This window comes from Grammomys surdaster, unplaced genomic scaffold, assembly GCF_004785775.1.
Source record: "Grammomys surdaster isolate TR1022 unplaced genomic scaffold, NIH_TR_1.0 138, whole genome shotgun sequence".
Taxonomy (NCBI): Eukaryota; Metazoa; Chordata; class Mammalia; order Rodentia; family Muridae; genus Grammomys; species Grammomys surdaster.
In genome coordinates, this window is record NW_021604596.1 from 8,702,924 (window position 1) to 8,717,741 (window position 14,818).

General features: G+C 39.7%; 1 protein-coding gene across 3 annotated transcripts in view; it reads right to left on the reverse strand.

Moving 5' to 3' along the window:
- Positions 1-1,507: 1,507 nt before the first annotated feature.
- The window catches only part of Trpc6 (transient receptor potential cation channel subfamily C member 6), a 101,189-nt gene continuing 87,878 nt past the window's right edge, over positions 1,508-14,818 (reverse strand). The window contains exons 8-13 of one of the 3 annotated variants that reach the window (XM_028763361.1): positions 13,910-14,105; positions 12,679-12,882; positions 11,035-11,109; positions 4,284-4,367; positions 2,743-2,818; positions 1,508-1,893 (exon numbers count right to left, since the gene is read on the reverse strand). In XM_028763361.1, coding sequence (XP_028619194.1) covers positions 1,742-1,893; positions 2,743-2,818; positions 4,284-4,367; positions 11,035-11,109; positions 12,679-12,882; positions 13,910-14,105 — 787 coding nt within the window. In that variant the 3' untranslated portion in view covers positions 1,508-1,741. The remainder of the gene's footprint in view (positions 1,894-2,742; positions 2,819-4,283; positions 4,368-11,034; positions 11,110-12,678; positions 12,883-13,909; positions 14,106-14,818) is intronic. The other 2 variants (XM_028763363.1, XM_028763362.1) reach the window with 2 other exon arrangements.

Consider the following 14,818-nt stretch of genomic DNA (forward strand, 5'->3'; position numbering starts at 1 on the left):
TTACAGAGTACTGCCTTTTTTTTTCACTGGGGACCCACACCATGCTGCCCTTCCTTCTCCTGGGGACCCACAGCCATGCTGTTCCCTTCTTTTCTGGAGACAGCTGATGTCAATCCCAGTCATCGTTTCATGGTCCTTGTTATGGAACCCAATTTCTTTAAGACATAAAAAATCTATGGATGTCATATTATTTAACTTGTGGATACAGCAGTTGCTATGAGGGGGTTTTGGGGGGGTTGTTTTTCACAATTGCTAAGTATTGCCACACAGTATTTGAAGATGGACCTCTGCTTTGTCAGTGTAATGTTTATCTATTAGAAACCACGAATACAAAAATCACCGAGTATAAAAATTCAGCTGTGCGTTCTAAGCTGGTTCTACAGCCATATTCGGTGCTTAAACAGATTTTCTGTTCTCTCTACCTTTAAGGAAATTTAAAGTTTCTGCGGAACTGGAAGCAGCATTGTACCTAACAGTAGGCATCATCTGAAGATTTTGAGTAAAATGATAACTTCCATTGCTGTGTTTTAGTTATTTAAGATACTGGATTACAGCATTAGTAAGTATAACAACCAGCACTGAGTGAGTTGTTGCATGTTTGTTTACATATTTGGGGAGCAGAGTAGAACACACTGGGAGTAACACAGATAGTGCTTGCAAATTCCCACGGGGCTGCTTACAGTCAAAGACTGAAAGTGGAAGTTTGTCTGTAAATGCCTCAAAAAAGGCACAGAATTGTGCTATCAAGGAACCAACAAATTACTGTGTTTGGGACTTTGACACAACTGTAATAAAAAAGTTCTCATTGAATAGCAACTTTTAGCCACAATTTAAAAAGTAAATAGTAGTAAATAGTAAAGAACTTTTGAGTATTCACATGAGTTACAAAAGAAGGCAAGCATGTTATGTATGCATATACACACAGATTTACATAAATGTGCATGCACACATACACATATGTATTTGAACAGAGGCGAGCATGAGCCCACATGCACATGCACGCACACACACACACACACACACACACACACACACACACACACCATGTTTCCTTGCCAAGAAAACCATTTCATTGTTAAGTGTAATGTTTTTAAACAGGTGAGGCAGAGAATTGAACACAGGCACAGGCTTGGTTTGTTTTGAGTTTTAGACATGGTCTCGTGTAGCCCAGAGACTCACAATGTAGCCAAGCCTGACCTTAAGTGCCAGACCTTCCTCTATCTGCCAAGTGCTGACCTGACAGGAGTTTACACAAGGCTTAACCAGGTTAGAACAGGCAGTGTCAATTACATTAAGAACTGAGATGGTGGTTACAGCACACTTTAAATTCTTTTCTTCCATATTCCACAGTCAGAAGTCCCCAAGTAAAAGCACATGCCTGAACTCACTTTGTCAGGGGAACCTCACAGGAGCTCAGGGGACAGTGTAAACACACCCTAGGCCATCTGAGGCCCATTCCCGACCAGACAGGGGAGACACACCAGCACAAGAGTTGCCCTCCCCCTGCCCAAGAAAGCTATCCAGAAAACACGCTCCAAGGAACTGAGCAGACTTTTCAGCATCTCAACAGTCTTTAGCCTCAACAATGCAATTTAATCACCAAAAAACATTGATATTAGGACTCTAAATGATCCAAGTTATCAATTAACATACTTTTTATCATTGGCACTTAAAAAAATAAGTCAGAAAATAATATGGCTTCAAGTGGAGAAATAAATATGCATTTCTGTGGGGCCGTGCATTATCTGCGGCTTTCCTCCAGTTTCGGCTCTAAAGACAGTCTCTCCCCAAGTTTTCTAATGAGTTCTGCTAGGTCTTCTGTGTTCTGTGATTTTTCTTCAAGGAGTTCGTAACGGAGACTTGAGATGTCTTGCTTAATTTCCTTCAGCTCCCCTGTGAAGAAAAAGAATAAAAAGAAGTTAACTCTAAATAAAAGATGAAGTTAACTATGAATATGAAATGCAAACCAATGATTCTGGGTTAGGATAAAGACAGTCCTGGCCGTATTCTGAATCTTTTCAAAGAAAACAACTTACCAATCAGAAAAGGATTTCTATTTTCTCAGGCAAGAAAAGTAATTGCAGCAACATTTTAGTTATCTGGAGACTCAGAGAGTTGTTGTATCACCCCTCACCTATCCCAGGGTACCTCCACCAAGACCCCATAAAAATTACAATGTTTACCAAGGGGATGCAGTCTCTGGACAAAGAGCTTGTTCCTCACTGTTTTGTGCCTTTGATGGTTGTGGTCACAGCTACTATTGACCATTACTTGACAAGATCTACAATGACCTTGGAGACTGACTAACATCTGGACCAGTAAAGGTGTGAAGGACCAGAGTGGGTGCCATGGGAAGATTCATCAAACTTTCGGGCTCCACCAGTCTCTGGCAAGGATTCCAGAGGGACTAAAGGGAGAGTGAGCCCAGAACATCCACTCATTTTGTTCTGCTTCCTGACAGCAGACATAGTGTAAGGGTTGCCTCTCTTCCCTCCTGCCAGCACGGTGGACTGTCCTCTCTCACTGTGCTTCTCCAGCATAGTGGACTATCCCCTTAAACAGTGAACCAGAATAAACCCTCTCTTCCTTTAATTGCTTTGTGGGACATGTTGCAGCAGCGGTGGGGAAAGCTACTAACACAGTAGGAGAGAGCTTATTCTCTATGGCCTCCCGAGGCTCATCCACACACCTGCACACAGCCCCAGGTCACACAGGAAAGCTTTATCTGTAAGGTCAACTCACCTTCATTCACTTCGTCACTCTCCTTATCGATCTGGGCCTGCAATACGTATCTTTTAATGAGTCTTTTCATGATTTTCTAGACAAGACAAGAAGAAATCCACTTCAGCATTATGTTCATGCAAATCTCTCATTTGGAATAGGGTTCTGGTCTACCTGCCTTTGGAAGTGATGGTAATCAGAGGTCAGGTAAGATTAGCTCTCGAGCAGTAAACATCTACATATTTTATTTTTCTTATGAAAGCCACTGCCACGTTACTTGGGCTAATAACTCAAAAGTTAATTCTCAAAAGGAGAAAGACCATAGAGCAAACATTTAATTCTCTGTGCTTCTTCTTGTATTATTTTAAAGTAAAGCATAGACTTCCTGTCAGATAGGTCAAAGATTTGTGCAGAACTCTTTGAGGAAGTAAGGAAGGAATCAAACAATGTCCAGTCCCCTACCCTACCAAGAATTGTAGACACTTTTGATTGTATAGTTGCTTTAAGAACCACCAATTTCAATCAAATAAAGTTTTTCTAGTGCCTTGGATTGTGTATAAACATATATTAAGAGTAAATTAATAGGCAACAATTATAGAGAGTGTTCTTACATTGCTACACCAAAACTCACTATACAAAACCCAAATTTAAAGCTAATTAATATAGTTCTATGCTGAAGAAATTCTCATGAGGATATAGCTTGGTTTATAGATACAATGTTTTTAACATTGTAAAATCATAAAAATATGTTTTAATAGTGTTACTTACAAAAGGAAACCTTAAGTGTCCATCAATAGTGAGGTTTTATTTTTACCAAATTTTCATTTAATTATATAAAGAATAAATCCATTGATAATCACAGGAATATATGTCAAAGTGAAAGCACCCAATATAGAACTATTCCACAGCTTACTTGTTATTAATGTGTATAACGTGGCATACATATTACAGAACATTAGCATATATAAAATTGTATACATGCATACACATATATAAGCAGTAGATAGACTACAAATAGGCCATCTTTATTTCACAGTGGGAGAGTGTGAGGCAAATTTTGCTCTGGTTTTATCTTAAAACCTTTAAGATTGTCACCTAAAATCATGTGTATGTATGTGTACCTGTGTGCACATATATGGCCAAGAATGTAGGAGCCCTTGAAGGTCAAGAGAGGGGTCAGGTGTCCTGGAGCTGAAGCTACAGCTCATTGTAAGCTGCCATTGTAAGCTGCCATGTGGGTGACAGAAACTGAACTTGAATCCTCTGTAAGAGCAGCCTGTGCTCCTAAGTTGAGCCATTTCTCTAGCCCCTCTTTCTTGCTTTGTAAGGTTGGCCATCTACAGAGAACCCAGGCTCTAAGCTCTGTGGTCATTGATTTACATAGTCCCCACTTGGAAAGTACCATTCATATGACAGTTGCTCCATAAGCACACCTTAAATGAATGCAACCTTTGACGTTGAAAAATATCCTGACATTTCATTTTAATTTAACAAAATTCACACCTTGAAAGCCTGAACTTAACCAATAGCTAGTTTTACATCTTGAAATACTTTGTGCTTACCTGATATTGTCTTGGAGGGTTATTGAAACTATTTAAATGGAAATCTTCTGAGCTCCTTGTACTTGATTGTTTGTTGTGTGCCAGCTACAACAAGAATTAGAAATTCTAATTTAATTTGTATTGTCAAGTAATGTGTGAGAGATTATTAGTTACACATGTGAGCTAATAGTCTAGTGTGTTCAGATGAGCATATCCGTATGTATAAAACCATTTGTCTTAATTCCATAGTACTTTGTCTTGTATGATATAGGGATTGGTCCTGAAGGAGTCTTCAATTACTGCTGCTGCTGGAGATTGTGTGTGGAGCTCCTCAGGCTTTGTGGCTCTCACGGTGTTCTCCTAAGAGTCATGTTTTACCCTTGCAACAGGTAGGTGTGTGGTGCAAGGGGAAACAAACATGCCGTGGCAATGATGTCAACATCTGCTAGTGAGAACACACCCACTGTCTGATTACCAAACCTGCACCTGCCCTAGACGCTCGCCAGAACACCAGGGGCCTCACCAAACAGAACTCAGATGCCACGGAAGCTCTAATGAGCCTGTTCCAATTTGGACATCTGGACAATGTCCCCTTCCATTGTACTCATCACTAAACTCCCATTGTGGCAGCACTTTTAAAGAAAGAAAATGAATTTTGGCAACACACAATAAATGTGGTAACCAACCACATTCGAATGATAAAATGCTGACTGAGAACTCTTTGATGCATTTTTTCTAGAAGAAAAGACGATTTTTTTTTTACAAATGAACATGAAGGCTTAAGAAAAACAGAATACTTCCAAATCTGTATATTATGAGGACAAATCACCTTCCAATGGAATAAAACTTCTCCAACAGTCTGTGAAGTCATTCATGACTTAGACTCCCTAGTGACACTTGAGCAGCATGCCTGGTTCCTAAACCCTACATGTTGATAGCAGCCCCCTACCCTATTCAACATCCCCAAATTCTCTAAATCAAATGAATCCTTGTGGAGAAATTGCTCCAAATAGCAGTTCATAAGCAGGCAGGTATTAACTCATACCGATTCTTTTCTGGCTAGTTCTGCTTTGAAGACATAAATATGTTATTTCATGAAATACTAATATTATTTTCCAATACATCAAAACAACACAGCAAACAGTTATTTGGAAATTGAGTCAGGCAATGAAATGTCTAAGAGAAAATGTACTTAATGTGCAAAGAGACATTGTTACCACTTGGTGGCACAAAATCCTACTTTATCATCTGGTCCCATGCTCAGCTGCCTAGCTGGCTCTAGGCCTAGAGAGCTGCACAGCAGCAGGCTTGTTTGTCCTTTAGCTCAGACAAGGAAATTCAATTGCCAGTCTGAAGAATATTTACAATTTAGAGATGTAGGCACAATAGAGACACAAAGGACTGAGTGCAAGCTTTGTTCTTGCTATCTGTAAGTATTCACTCTCTCCAATTCACAGCAAGTCATGAACTGCTCTTAAAAAAAAAAAACAACTTTTAATTAGATTTTGTGTAGTTTTGAAAGATATAGAGATCAAATGCATGACGCTGCACATGCTAGGTAGGTGCTGTTCCATGAACCACACATCAAGTCCATTTCCGCACGCAGAGAGTTCTGGAAGTCTTCTTGACCTTGTAATGATTAAATTACCAGCAGCCAGGAAAAATCAAGGAAATGAAAAGGTGGAGATGATGTACTCAGGCCTCACCAAATGCAGATGGGAGATGGACCACCACGTGCATTGCTAGTATGCCTCCTGTTTTAGAACTAAGTAGCTGTGGCTTGGATTTCAACTGCCACTTGTCTAAGAATTTAGTCAAAGTATTTTACCTATCTGAGCTCAGAGACCTCAGGTGCAGAATGGAGAAAATAATATTGCCAAAGAAAAGGTCTGTGGATTCTGCAGCTTGGAATGGTAAGTGCTGCCAACATCTGTTGTTGTTATTATTATACATAATAGCATAAGGCATAAGTATGTACTATATGGTTTGAAGTCTGCTCATAAACAGTTCTGATCTAGTTGATCTGGGGATACTCGACAAACATTGCTTTTGAGTCATGGGCCCAAGCCCATGACTAAGTCATTTAGAGAATTACACAGTATTATTTCCCCATAATCTCCTAAGTCTTGCCTTTCTTTTCTTTAAACAGGCTTTTACCACATAGCCCTGGGTAGCCTAGGACTAACCCTGTACACCAAGCTGGCCTTGAGCAGCAATCCTCCTGCCTCTGCTACCTTAGCATTGTGATTAGAAGCAATGGCTCCCATACCCAACTTCCCCGGAGCTTAATGAACACATACGTTTCCAGAACTCTCTGTCATATATTAATTTAAAGAGGAAAGACTGTGAGTTCTTACAAGATCATGTAGAAAGGCAGCTCGGCATTTCTTTTGCTTGCTTTGTAGATGATTTACTTTTCAGTAGCTCCTGCCCTACCCTACGTGGTGGCTAAAACTACAAGTCCTAGATAGAGAACCAGAAAAAAGAAAAAGAAAAAACAAAACAAACAAACAAATAAAAAAAAAAAACAATTCTCACTGAATCCAGGTCAAGGCAAACTACCCTAAAGGCATGAAACTCACTGTGACATCAACAGTCTGACAGTGACCTGTTCTGAAACAGGAGCAGAGCAGTAATTTAAAGCATCACTCTGCATTAGTTGGTTTATGTGTGTAATGGTGAAGGGCAGAGACTGATTTTCAATTACACTCTTCTTTGGCACTATGTGTCTGAAAAGCTGATACTATCCTCCATCAGAGCCAGTAAGCACTCGGAATAAAGCATGTGACTGACAATAATCAAAAGGTCTTCTCAGTTTGGAAAAGAACTTTTACCTGGCTCACCCTATTGATTTTATGGTAAGCCTGCAGGAAATGAGAGAAGAGTATTTTCATAGCTAATTAAAGACTGTAACTTCCAAGCAGTCAGAGAGAGGTCTTGGATGAAACACAAACTGCCATCCTAGAGGACAACTTTAAGAAAAGGAATGAGCCAAGCTATTGGGTAATGAAGACTGAACCATGGATGTTTGAACCTGGACCTGTAGAAGAAAGGCACGTTCCAGAGGAACCTCCCTCAGCAACATTGGGAAAAGGTTATTTTCAATATAAATGGCTGATTTGAAATTATTTTTTCAAATAAAATCATTTGAAACCAGAACCTCACAGGATTAAAAAGGGGGGGGACATTTATGTTAATTTGATCATCCAGTAATTAAGTGTTGAAGATATATCTGGAATGGGATAGGTCATGTCACTTACAAAATAAGGGGCTTTATTACGACCCGTTCACATGTGCATCATGTCCTCTGCTTACTGTCTTCCTCGGTACCCTCTCTCAGTCTCCCTCCATACACTGCTTCCCTCAACACTGAGGGCTGACTTGCCTATGAGAGAGGGCAAGGCACAGAGATTGTCTAAATGAAAGCCAGCCCAATTCCAGTGTCTAGATTTCACAGCGGGTTGTGGGGAGGGTTGGGTGATGTTCTGTGTGAGACACAGCACTTACGACCTAAAGAACACAATCATGCAAGAGAGGGACAAGGTCTCAAAGGTTCTACAGCTAGAGGCTGCCAAATGATCACAAAATTACCACTGTTTCTTGAAGAAAGACATGAATGTCGCATGTCTGTGGCTGTCACAGAATATAACCACATGAAAAAGTCTTATTGTTAAATTGACATCAGAATCAACATCTCACCCCAAACTCCACAACTGAATCAACTAAGACGTCACCTGTGCTGCCTAGACATTCACACCCTCTTCTTGGCCTGGGACGAGTTACCATGCCATGACCAGTATGAGCTCATCAAGGAAAAGGAGTGAGAAGGCACTAACCCAAAAATAACAAAACATACATGCCACTGTGTGCCTTGTTTCAGAGTTTATTGTTTCTTTTAGTCCTCCTTTGAGGCTGTAGTAACTACAGTAAGGAACCAGCCTCAGAGTTCCATGCAATTTGTGCAAATTCTTAGCAGAATTGTAATGAGAAAATAAATATAATGATGTGTTTGTGTGTGTGTGTGTGTGTGTGTGTGTGTGTGTGTGTGTACTGCCAAGCACACCCAACAGATGCTAATGTTGGTGCCATTCCTCAATTAATGTATGCTGGCTTCCAAATAGCATGATGATTTTCCGTTATCATGACTGTTTTTCCACTTACTAATTCACTTATTTGCAATTATTTTTCCATACACACCCGTTTACTTTATTCAGCTGGACTCCTTTCATTTTCTGTTCATACTCTTCCTCTGGAAGTTTAGGCTTCGTCTCAGTTCAGCCTCCACACAAGACTACCAAATGTGTGCTTGTGTCTGCTCTTGCAGTGATAATAAGAATAACAAGTAGCTACTCCATTCTACTCCATCTCAGATACTGTCATAAGCACTTTACCTACATTAACTGAGTTGATGTTATGAACAACTCTAGGATGGCAGTGTTTGCTGTCTATATTCTACAGATGAGGAAGGAGCCCATCCTGGTAGTGTTTCTAGCATAACTCTTACAGCCATACACTATCATGAGGAAATCCTTTATAAATATTCAAATGTCCTCTGTGTTTTCAAAGTGTTCTTGTTATAACATCAACACAAGCCCAGGATCAGGAAGCTTCCGCTGTGAACAGATAGTAAATACTTCAGAGTTGTGAGCCGAAAACTATTTCTGACAAATTCTTCCCTTGTTTTTTCTATAATTCTTTAAAATGTAAGCACACACTGACACACAAATGCACACACTGACATACACATGCACACACTTACATGCACACATGCACACACACATGCATACATTCACATGCATCTCACACACACTCGCATTCATGGACACATTTGCTTGCACATGCATGCACACTCACACACATGCATATACTCACATGTGCACACAGACATGTATGGCACACATACACTCTCATTCATAGACACACACACACACACACACACGGGCGTGCGCACACCATGAAATATATCAGTCAAAACAAAAGCAAGCCGAAGACCAAGCACAACTGAGGTGTGTGATTTGTGAGTTCCTTCCACTCCCCTCAGCCAACACATCAGCTCCCCACAGAGAAAGTGGACCTTGGGATGCTGATGAAAACATTACTTTGCTCTATGTCTCCCCTATCTGTACCACTTGAAAATGCCTGATGTCTTGACCAGAAGAAAAACACCATTCTACATAGCAAGACTCGACTAATTTCTCACAGCCCTGATGGTGACTGCCCTGAGTATTGAAGGTTGTTTTCACTTCACCTTCTACTACCTCACTTGCAGCCCCATGCTGCAAACTAAAGCCTCAGGCTGCAGCAGGTCTCAGTGGATTCCTGGGTGTGTCACAGGCACGCCTCCTTCCTACTGCCCTTCCTGCTTGCGATTCTGTGCCACGAAATTTCTTCCAGATAAAATTTCTAATTGGAGTAGGGCTTCTAGCCTTAGGTGCTCTTAACCTAGACCTGCCCATCAGGTTCTGATTTAAAGTGGGTAATGGTTGACAGACTCATGGCTGAGATGATAAGAAAAGAACCTGGGAGACTGAGGATCTTGGTCATGCAGACCTTGAGACTATCCATGCTTGGTGTGGGACATGAAATATTCAGTTAAAAGCAGACCGCAGTGGCCTCCCTCTTGGCCTTTGCTTTCCTTGGAGCAGCTGCACAATGCATTTATAGCCAACCAGGATAAGAGAAGTGGTGGAGAGGTGCTTTTGAGATTCAGCTAGCTAGCCATGCTTCTTGGTACACATTCCTTTCTCATACCTTAACAGGGAGCAAAATGACAAGAGGTAAAGCTGTCATCTTGTGTCCATGACAAGAAAACTCCAGGAGAAGCACAGCCACTCACCCTTAACAAGCCCCACATGCTGTCTCACTGGGGCAGGTTAAACGAGAGGAGAAAAATGAAAACAACTGTCTTGCTTCACCCATCAAGATTTGGAATTTTATTATGTACGAGGGAACACAGAGCCTTTCTGACATATTGCTCTCTGGATTTGCTTAGTTGAGTTTCTCTTCAGTGTCTGTAGGAATCCTACGACCTATGACTAACAAGGAAGGGAGTAAATACCCTGATCACTGAGGATTTGCTGTCTTCAATTTAGGAGGCTGGTGTACCTCCAGATACCTAGCTCATTATGAACTGTACCAGCCACAACATCTGTTGGATTCTCACGGTACCTTTGCAAACAGCATCTTGCTGCCTGACAGACATTGCTAGCTGTGTTCTCTTCACTTGTGCTTCAATGTAGTTAACACTTACTGTCCAATCCAGTGCCTCCTACCTATCGTTAGCCTTGTACCTCATTACCCATCAGTTCCCACAGATTTAAGGTTAACAGATCATTTAAACATACACTAATTTCCTTGTGCAAAAGAAAATAGATGCATCCTCACGTCTCAATTACAAAATCCTTCAAAGCTGTTGAGTAGCTGTTAATAATAGTAATGTGGCTGTTACCTATTTCCTTTACTTTTTAAAATGTGCATTGGTGTTTTGCCTGCATGCATGTCTGTGCATACCCAGTATATGTGGAGTCCAGAAGAAGTCATTGGATTCCCTGGGACTGGAGTTACAAAAGGCTATGGGCCACAATGTATGTGCATAGATTTGAACCTGGGTTCCCTGGAAGAGCAGCCTAAACTCTTCGCCACTGAGCCATCTCTCTAGCCGCTGCTATCCATCCCTTAACATTGCTTCCAAACACTGGTTCTTTTCTCTGACAAGATAACTCCGATCCTGGGCAACCTAGGTGTGGTTTCCTAGTTTCAAGCATTAACTTACTTGATTTTTGTCAAGTGAAAATTTTGAAAGGTCTTCGTGACTTCCCAAAATTCCAAATTTCTTTTCTTCATTTCTCTTTAAAAGATAGATATTAAAATGAATCCAGTAACATGACCAACTTTTACTCTTCAATCCATACTCCAAAATCTACCTGCTCTAATTCCTCAGCACATTTTAGTGACAGAAATATATTCTTTTTGAGTCTTATTTTTGGCAAGTCCTTGGACATTTATTTAAACACTAATTTTTCTCATGTTACAATTCTTATCAAATCTGACAGCAGTATATTTAATTACACGGAGTAAAGGATATTTTTCCATTAACCCACTGACTCCTATAAATCAGATAGATATATGGAGGAAGGCCATAGATGCATGTTTCCCCCAATTTCATAGGCACATTTACTTAGAATTCTAAAATCACTTTCTATATTGATTTGATTTAATCTCAGCAATGCAGATGGAATTTTGGTACTTAATGCTGGTGTGGAAATTTGAACACACGGAATTTGTCCCTGACTCAGAGTCCCACACAGCTGGAATAACTATTGAAAAGTGTTTTCCTTCCAACCAATGACAGCCAATGGTAGACTCTTAACATTTCAGGAACCCTCAAGTCTATGAGCTAAACAGTCTAGGGAGGAACTTCTCTGAGTTCCTACTGTCAGACATTCATAGTTTTCTGACTGGCTACAGTTACAGGGGTACCCTAATTTCTAAGATTATCCACCTCTCTTCTGGGTAGATCTCATCATTATGAGTTTGTTCTTTGTAAAATTCAAATTGAACTATTTATAACTTTTTCTCATTGTCTTACATCTCAATTTTTGAAGAGACAAAAAAATGTCTATAATCTCTAACCAAAATGAATATTCTAAAAAGATTCTTGTTCCTTTCAAACTCCTTTTTAAGAAGAAACTGACAGCTACCTTAATTATTTGCATATTCTGCATACATAGCTGTCCCCACCCTGACCCATCTCCCCTGGAAGTAGCTGGAAACTTAACAATGATCCTTGCTATGATACTCAGCAGCCACAAAGGGGCCTTGTGCAGGGCACACATAGCACTGTGTATGTGTTAGAGATACAACCCAACATAGAGCATGCCTCCTACCCCATCATCTGAACACTACTCTTGATCTGTTCTTTCTTGATCTCAATTTGCCTGCTGGGATTCTTAGTCAGTAGTCTTAGACTTCCTTCATCAGCACCTGGCTGCAGACACTGGTCTCCCACATTGTGTGTGAGCAATCATTCCGGAACTTTGCAGTGCAGATGTTATATCAGAGTCAGCCCAGCTCCTATCAGCTGTTCGTAACTACTGACACTTCACTAACAGTGAAGTGAGGAATTTGGGAATTAAGAGCACAAAAAGGCTCCAAATCCTCTCACTTTCATTATCTGTCAGACAATACATTGATAGTTACATTTCATGAATTTTTCTTACACTCGTTTTTGGTAGGAATTGTCCAGTGTGTTCTTGTTAGTCAACAGACCAAAGAGCACCATATATGCAGTTACAAGGAGTGAGAATAGAGGGACATCATTCATTCATGTACAGCTTCTTTAAAAGAATATGCTCAGTAGCTACCATGATGAGAGCAATTATGACCATAGATAGAGATTACTGAGCAAGCCAATCACCTTGTTCATCTCTGCATCTTCTTGGAAGCCTTTCTTATGACCCCGGATGAGCTCAGACATCCATTTCTTAAATTTCAATAGGAGATAAAGCAGGGACTTTGGACTTGGCACAAGATTGAAGGGGACAGGAAGTGTTCTTCCCTCCTCAAAGTAGGAAAACCACAATTTGGCCCTTGCAAACTTCCACTCCACATCTGCGTCATCCTATACAAAAAGATGTGATGGTTCAGCATGGTAACAGAATTATCATGTTCTTGTAATACTACATGGCTAGAGAGAAGAGGCAAAGGCCCTTTATAAAGGGTCTAAGACTCCCAAGACCGAAAACTCTGTAGTACACTGAGGCCACAATCTTTCTGAAGTCTGCTTCAGACTTTACTAGGCTTCCGGGATAACTGATCTCAAAACTCACAAGTGTTTATAAACATTATGCAAGATATCAAGTATACTTTCTTAAACCCTGAAGAACCCTGTGAAAGGATATTCTTCATTCATTCATTCATTCATTCATTCATTCATGGTACTTTTGGAATACAAACTCACACAGTCATCGCCAACTTGAGAAAGGATTAATTCTGAATATATCTCAAAAATATATTTGGATAGTAATATTACTTCTAAACATTTTTTCTTATTTGATATTGTTATTTTGAAATAGAGTCTTACTGTATAGACCAGGTAGGTCTGAAACTCAAGATAATCAATCTGCCTCAGTCTTATAAATGTTGGGATTACAGGCTTGGGCTACAACATCTGGCTGTTGGTAATAACTGTTGACTAAAATAAGAATTCATTGACTAAAATAAGAATTCAACACTAGGCACAGTGGGACATGGACCCAGAAGGTAGAAGCTGGAAGACCAGGATCTTAAGGTCATTCTCTGCAATGCAGCAAGTTTTAGGCTAGCTTGAACTACAAGGCATTCTACCTCCAAAAAAAGTAGAACACCAAAATATCACAAAAAATAAAAGTTCACCTTGTTATAGTATTTTAAGTTTTAAGAAACAGTGAAACATTAGACATGGCTACCCCTTGGATTTTGCTGACTCAGCATACCCCATCAATACTGTGTTTTAAGAGCAAGGTTAAACTCTTCAGCATTCCTTGACCGACATTGATCAGACAAGCATGGAAAGCAGAGAAATAACTAAGCAAGCAGAATCTGCTTCATTCCATTGATCATTGATCCTTACAGTATTTGAAAGATATAAGATCATATAGATTTCATACCTCAATCTCCTGGAATGAACTGTTGATCATCGCAATTAACATATTTAGCAAAACAATGACCATCGTGACATTATAGACGCCATACAGAACGTAGCCAATGTTTTCAATGAACTTGTGATTGTAGTTGATGACCACCGACTTTACTTCAGAAAGGCCAAATATAGCCCAGAACAGTGTCTTAAAACTTTCCTCAACTCTGAAGAATCAAATAACAGAAAGAATAATATGGGAAAATATATGTAATACATAATACATAATGATAGCATCATCATAAATCAGTTGTTCCAATATCTTTACAGACTACTAGATACTCATGAGAAATTAATATTGCCTGAATTTTTAGTTTCCCTTGTGTAAAATGGGTAAAATAGCAGATCTGGGTTCATTGCAAAGAACTATAACTAAGAAGCATATACCTTGAGGTTTAGCATTGGATAGATGATAAATGTTATGAGATAACTTCGTAACTAACAGACATTTGTATTTAAATGATCAATGGATTTGGCAAAGTTAAATGAATTGCTTTAAAAATACAACTTGTTAGAATGATTTTAGTTTCTAGTTCATATGTACTATTCATTTAAAATAAATAGAAAATAATAATATATCAGGAAATATGACACTATAAATATAGACAGTGGCACCAAAATTCATGGGATGCCCTGGGAAAAATTGTGATGCTATAGGCGTAATGGATTGTCCAGAGTTGAGTCCATGTGTTTACCTCAGTTGGTTTATTTTTCCCTTTAAAAATGCACTTCAGAAGAATATGAAAAATAGTAGGCTCCTCCTGAGATGCCATTTGTCATGTGACATGGAGGCTTTGATGTTTAAGACATCTATTGCAGCACAATATTTTCAAGTGTGTGTGTGTGTGTGTGTGTGTGTGTGTGTGTGTGTGTGTGTGTG